Source organism: Setaria italica, chromosome VI (genome assembly GCF_000263155.2).
Source record: "Setaria italica strain Yugu1 chromosome VI, Setaria_italica_v2.0, whole genome shotgun sequence".
NCBI classification, from domain to species: Eukaryota; Viridiplantae; Streptophyta; class Magnoliopsida; order Poales; family Poaceae; genus Setaria; species Setaria italica.
Genome location: NC_028455.1, coordinates 31,825,566 through 31,832,682, shown reverse-complemented (window position 1 = coordinate 31,832,682; position 7,117 = coordinate 31,825,566). Strand labels below are relative to the sequence as shown.

Sequence of the window (7,117 nt, the reverse complement as noted above, 5' to 3'; positions counted from 1 at the left end):
CTCTCACATTCTCCTCTACTCCACGCTCCCTCTAACCATTTCACATCAAGCCTATTCCTAGGGGAGGGGTCGGCAGCAGGTGTATTGGTGTTGTGAGGTGAGTGCAGGATTGGGGTGGGGGGGAGGTGGCCTGGTTCTCCGCCGATGCGGGGGGAAGGGGAAGGGAGGAGAGGTGGAGGCTTTGGCTTTGGTTGGGGGGAAGGGATGGGCGTCGCTGTCCGGATTATATTTTTCGACTTTAATTAACGACTCGCCTTTCGCGAAATGTTGCACAGCGCAGCGGCGGAATGGTCGCCGGTGGGTGCGCGGCTTGCGTGTCGCGCAAAGACACGTGCACGGTGTATGCTCCACCCGACTTTTTTAAATGTTTCAGTACACTGCATTCGGAGAAAACCCCTCAAACGCATTCATTTTTAATCAGGAACCGTAATAAGAACTGCGAATAGACGGTGAGGGTAACTGTTAATCTCTTATTTGTTTGTTTGATGAGTGGCATAATGCATGGCCACGTGGATTCATAAATGAATTATAGCTCGGCACTTTGACCGCTCTGATTCCATGTAGAGTTTGTTATAGGTAAAATAGGCATAATCATCTCTAAATTTTTGCTTATAGGTATGTTCAATTTAGTTCATCAACTTTACCTGTTTAGTCAATTTCGTCCTTCGTCCGAGCTAGACAGATACGTTGGCATTTCACGTCATTTGGTCGCGTGTTAGGGTTTTGTTACACATGTTAAAAGTCCATACTGCCCTTTGCCCTTTTAACTTATGGGTCCACCACTTAAACGAGCTTCTCGTTTTCACGTGCAGCCAACTCTCCTTTCATTTCCCCTTCCGCCTCCATCGTAGCTAGTCCATCCGCCTCCAAAATGGAGAGCGCCGATGGCTTGCGCTGGCTGTCACAAGAACAGATCGATGCTAGGTAGGGAAGGAAGAACACATGGTGGTGAGAAAATCCGACCGCATGCATGTAGAGATGGAGGTTAGGCATCAATTTTTCCCATATTTGGAATTTGAGAGTTTTATTGGTATTCAAATTGATTCCTTTCTATAATTCGTTTAATGATTCCAAGTTGAATTCACTTGTTTTTAATAGCTCGAGCGGCTGCTCGGCGAGCACACAAAAGGCAGGGTGGTTACGACAGGGATTACATGCCGTCATGGTTTATCTAAGATTGGCTTGCAGCTGGTCTATATGCATGCAGGAAGGAGGTCCTTGCAATGCGCAGATGTGGAGGATCCGTGTGATTTAAGTACGAGCATCAAACCCCTAAGGCCCTAAGAGCAGGGTGCCCACGCCAGGGGATACCACCGGCGGCGGCGGCTTCAAAAATCAGGACCCGCGGGGAAGAGGGGTTAAGTAGAATGAAGAGCATGTATGACATTTACTATGGTTTTACATGTAGCCTGGTGACATGCGGCATGTTCGCTTCAGCTTATTCAGCCGGCTTATCAGCCACCAAATAGTATTTTTCTCTCACAACAAATCAGCCGTTTCAGCCTTTCAGCTGGCTTATAAGCTGAAGCGAACAGGCTAATGGAACGTCTACGTAGCTGTGCAACTCGGATGAAGGATGGAATTGAATAGGCAGGTTGCCAACCAACCAATCACGTCCTTGGTGGCTGAAAAATAACATCTCTTTTGTTCAAGCTACCGAGGTGTAAGATTAGTTTATCACCCTCTAAATCAAAACGACACAATACAATATGGATGTGTTTGGTTGGTTGTTTGGATCATTTAATTCATGTATGAAATGATTTAAAATAATATGATTTTTTTGTTCGGTTGAATAAATTTTACCAACACATTCAAAGTAAATTGTTTGAACCGCACCATCCAAAATTATCTATACATGTATCATGTAGTGCATGCAACTAAATACGCATTATGCTTGGATCTGTCACACATAGACCGTTGATACGGTGGTAGCGGTACTACGTTCTTCAGTCCTGTTAACTCCGCTAGCTAGCTAGCTATCCATTGCTGGCGAGGGCGACCAAGCCGCAGACGCGGTTGACGACGGGAAGCAGCGGGGGGCCCACGGAGGCGCCGGAGAACACCGCGGCGACGCACTCCTCGCCGACCCCGGCGAGCACCCGGCAGCAGTCCGTGCTGAGGCGCGCGGTCTTGAAGACGAGCGTCTCGAGGACGTCGCGCGCGCAGGGCCCGGACGCCTCCAGGACGGACTGCACGCAGGCGGCCGCGGCCGCGCCGGCTTCTGCTGTCGCGGGCGGCAGGCTGGAGCCGAGGGGCAAGAGCCGGCGCGCGCGCGCAGGCGCCTCTGGCGCCGGGGCGCCCGTTGTGGCCGCCGCCGCCGCCGCCGCGGCGTGCGCGACGGCGAGGACGAGGAGGCAGCAGGTCGACGAACCGTTCGCCATTGCCGCGGTACTGGGAGCAGTGCACGATCTACCAGCAGGGCAGCGCTCTGCACAGTTGCTACCTGCGTTAGCTGTGCCATCGCCGAAAGATAGCGGCTCACCATTTGTAGAAGCGAGGAAGACGATGGATCAGCGTTACGTCTATTTTGGAAACCGGCATTGGCGCACCGCACCAACCCAAAACGGACATTGATTCAGCGTGCGGTTTCAGAAAGCTTTACTTCCAGCAAATTTAAAACGGAGCAATTTAAAATTTAAAATCGAACAATTCGCTGCTGTCACCACCAGCAAATCAAAGTCTCGAACCACCGAATAAACCGCAGGAAAGATTTTTTTTTAAAGCAAACATCAACGACACGATTTCATTTGTCGATGGACCCTTCGTCTGTGATCTGTCGTGTAAACACTCAACGGCTCCGTGGTCTCGACGTAGGCGAACGTCCGAAGGCAGTAGGCGTCCTTGATGTGGGCCACCGCCGTTCCTGGCTCCCTGATCCGCACGGACCGCACCTCGCCGGTCGCCGCTCTGCAACCTCCTCCCCGCGTCACGCAGCCTGTGCGCGTGCAAGTGATTCCGCCCCCACTCCGTCGACTGCACGGTCAGCACGTACTCGCCGCCGTGCGCAAAGTGCGGCGCCGCGAGCTGCCCCTCCACCCCCTGCACCCGCACGCTGTACCGGCGGGTCCACCCCCGCCGGCCGCCTCCGCCGTCCCCGAGGACCCAGACCTCGGTCTTTGCCGGCGCCGGCCTGTCGGCGCTGACGGCCAGGCCCAGCTGTAAACTTCTAAACCATTCGAACGGTAGAACCGTCCCAACTAAACCACTCAACCAGTCCCTCCACAAACAACGGAAACCAGTTAGGCCCAAGCATACCGTCCACCAGCGGGCTGGTTTGAAACGAGTTGGCAGTAGAGCTGCCACTTTATTAATAAAGGAGAATGCCCGAAGGACGAAACAAACTAGAAAACTTTACATGCTGCACACTGCAAACTTAGCTCGCGGGCTGGAGAAATAAAGGAACAGACACCCCTATATACACTCAATTACGCCTTGCGGCGTCAAGAAACCGCTCCAGGTGCTTAGCACCTGCCGCCACCCACGTGGTTGCCTCGTCCCTTATCCGGGCCACTAAGCGGGGGATGGATTGTTCCTGATGATGGAAAACCCGCGCATTGCGCTCTTTCCAAACCTCCCACAATACTAAGATGATGAGAGATCTCAAGCCTTTTTTGTCAACGACCTGCGCGCCTGCTAATGCAGTCCACCAGTCATGCAGGGCGTCATGTGGAGTCCAGCATTCCGGGTCTATGGCCGGGCACCTCGTCCACGCACTTAGTTGAGTCCAAACATTCCTTGTGTAATTGCATTCGGTGAACATATGCAGCCCCGTCTCTTGAGTTGCTTCACAGAGAGCACAATTTGGATTGCTTGGCCATCCCCGATGTTGCAACAGGTCCGCTGTCCATATTCTGTCCTGGATCGCCAGCCAGCTGAAGAACTTACACTTTGGTGGCGCCCACGGTTTCCCTGATATCGTAACAATCGTATACTCCTACCGACGGAACGCGTACGCTACGCACGTTTTCTAAATTTGGAATTTTGACCTTGAATCAGAGTTTGTTCCTAGCAACCCGGCATCCCTGATCTTGGGGAGTGAGTTCCTTATTTGCCTCCTTGGCCCTCAAGTTTGCTCCGGCTAACATATCTCGGCTAAGCGAAACGGGAGAGATCACACAAAAGTGAGGCCGTGCAAACTGCAAGGTGCATGCGTTGCCAATGGCGACGGCGCCGCCTACCGACGGCGAAGTGGATGAGGGCTTGAGCCTCCATACGGACGCCTTCGTGGAGATCCTGATGCGCCTGCCGCCGAGCTGCCGGCGCTGGGCCCGGCTCGTATGCCGGCACTGGCGCGACATCATCGACCAGCGGACGCCGCGGAGCCCGCCGCCCAAGGTGCTCGCCTTCTTCACGAGCACCAGGTCAGCTTCAGCGTACGTCGTCAACGACCTCGAGCACGGGTGGGGCAGAGAGGTGTGGGGGGTCACCGCCGGCACCGCCACGGGGAGGTGGATCGACGTGACGGCGGTCGGCACGTGCAACGGCCTGCTGTGCCTGTGCGACAACAGGAAGCCCGGCGGGAGGGTCGCGTTGCTGAACCCGGCCACCGGCGAGACGCTGCGCGTCCCGCCGCTCCCCGTCTCGTACCGCGGGCTGCACGGCTACGGCAGCGGGAAGAGGTACACCTTCGGGTTCCACCCGGCGACGGGGGCGTACAAGATCCTTCACCTCCCGTGCCGCGGCGACGCGACCGCGGGCTTCAACGTGCTGCAGGCGTTCACGCTGGGGGCCGCGGCGTGGCGCGACGTCGCCGTCCCCGGCGCGAGCTGCTGCCTCGGCGCCGGCCTCGTCAGGGTCGGCGGCGCGGCGCACTGGGTCACCAAGGGGATGGAGAGGGTCGTGTCGTTCGACCTCGGGGACGAGCGCGTCGCGTTCGACGCGGCGCTGCCGGTGGCGGCCGGGCCGGGCAGCCACTGCCGGCTGGTGGAGTTCCACGGGAGGCTGGGCCTCGCCGTCAGCGCCGACAGGATGACGCCGGCGAAGACCGAGGTCTGGGTCCTCGGGGAACGGGCCGGTGGCCGGCAGGGGTGGAGTCGCCGGTACAGCGTGCGGGTGCAGGGGGTGGAGCAGCGGCTCGCGGCGCCGCACTTCGCGCACGGCGGCGAGTATGTCCTCACCGTGCAGTCCAAGGAGTGGGGGCGGAAGCACGTCTACGCGCACAGGTTGCGCGGCGCGGGGAGGAGGTTGCCGCGCGGCGAGGTGCGCTCCGTGCGGATCGAGGAGCCAGGAATGGCGGTGGCCTACCGCGAGGACGGCTACTACCTTGAGACGTTCGCCTACGTCGAGACCACGGAGCCGTTGAGTGTTTACAAGATTGATCAAAGGGCGAAGGGGGTCCATCGACAAAATAAATCGTGTCCTTGATGTTTCTTCTCTTTTTTAAAAGTTTGCTAGAAGAGCAAGCAGAGAATTGTTTGGTCCGTTTTTTTTTTCTAAAAATTTTGAAAATGTTATTGGACATCTTCATCTATTCTTTTTTTTTTTGAGAGCGACATCTTCATCTATTCGATCTGGTAAATCTGTGGTACTGTTGGACCAAGTAAAACCTTCTGAAACCGCGCGATGAATCAATGTCGAGCTAACACTATTGTTGCGTAACACTGATCTATCGTCTTGCTCGCTTCGACAAACGGTGAGCCGCTCTGCAATCCTCGTCCAAGATCGCAGCGCGTTGGCAGTTGGCACACCTAACGCAGCTTGCAACTGTGCAGAGCCAGCTGCCCAGGCTAGTAGCTAGTGCTGTGCTCCCAGTACCGCAGCAATGGCGAACAGTTCGTCGCCATGGTGCCGTGGCGTTCTCCTCATCCTCGAAGTCGCGCACGCGGCGGCGGCGGCCGCCACAACGGGCGCCCCAGCGGAGGCGCCTGCGCCCGCGCGCCAGCTATTGCCCCGCGAGTTCAGCCTGCCGCCCCCGACGGCGGCGGCCGCCTCCAGACGCTCCTTTTCAAGACCGTGCACCTCAGCACGGACTGCTGCCGCGTGCTCGCTGGGGTCGGCGAGGAGTGTGTCGCCGCCGTGTTCTCCGGCGGCTCCGTCGGCCCCGCTCTGCTTCCCGTCGTCAACAGCGTCTGCGGCTTGGTCGCCAGCATTGGTTAGATAGCAGAGTTCACAAAATTGAGGAACGGAGATTTATACCATCATATTCATGGAGACATGGACCCTTCTTCCTTTTCAACTGTTGCGACGGATGTTAAGCATACTGTTTCGTTTCTGTTTGGAGGATAATAAATTGATTTTACAACTCGGCCCGCTTAATAAGGTTATAAAACAGAATTAAGGGGCAAGGTAGGTTGAAGTTTACAATTTTAGATTAGGCTGATACAGAGTTCGTGTTCAGTCAGCACAAAGAAAACGATTTGGAAAGCCCAGGCAGAAGACTTGCATAAATTTTTGAAGTGACTCTTGGTGCAATGCAAAATCTTGACATCAGAGCATGATCAAGTAACCCGGTAAGTGGTAACTGTGCCAGCAGATTTTGCAAACTTGGAGGAGTGGTGGAATTAGGGATGAAAACGGATGGGATACGAACGTATATTGCGGATACAAATATAGATAGTTATTTTTTTCTCGGATCGAATTCGGATATGAATAGTGATAAGATATGTCGAATATTGATACTCATCCTATTCGGATCTTAGAAATGCTACTTTGAGTATCCGGATTCGGATACGGTACGGATATTGAATGTCCGGATTCAAATACAGACTTGTCATTTGAGTGTTTGAACCCCTTCGATCGGACGAGCGGACTGTCAGGCATAAATGCTCAGTACCAGCAAGGAAGGTAGAAGGCAGACTCCTACTAGAATTCTCATGTAATCTCACTAGGACTCATACCATGTAATCCTACTAGGACTTCTCCTTGTAACTGACTAGTAATCCTGCTCCCAGAGTATATAAACGAGGGTAGGAGTATCTAGATCGGCAAAACCAAGAGAACCACCAAGAGGACCAAATTCTCAACACCCAAGCGTAGGATGCAATTACAACACCCCAAATAGGACGTAGGGTATTACGCTACTCTGGCGGCTCGAACCTGTATAAATCTGTGTCTTGTGTCCTCGCTTTGACCTTCGAGTTCCAGGTCCGGTGATCCCCCACCAACTAACCTAGAACCT

General features: G+C 54.6%; 1 protein-coding gene across 1 annotated transcript; it reads left to right on the top strand.

Annotated features, from left to right (window-relative positions):
• The first annotated feature begins 4,158 nt into the window (after positions 1-4,158).
• On the top strand, positions 4,159-5,364 carry LOC101762090 (F-box protein At3g07870). Its single transcript, XM_004974759.1, has one exon. It carries the CDS (start codon positions 4,159-4,161, stop codon positions 5,362-5,364), a length of 1,206 nt encoding a protein of 401 aa, XP_004974816.1.
• The last annotated feature ends 1,753 nt before the right edge of the window (positions 5,365-7,117 follow it).

Coding starts and splice junctions, on each gene's coding strand:
- LOC101762090 (XM_004974759.1), top strand. CDS start 4,159: ATGGCGACGGCGCCGCCTACCGACGGCGAAGTGGATGAGGGCTTGAGC.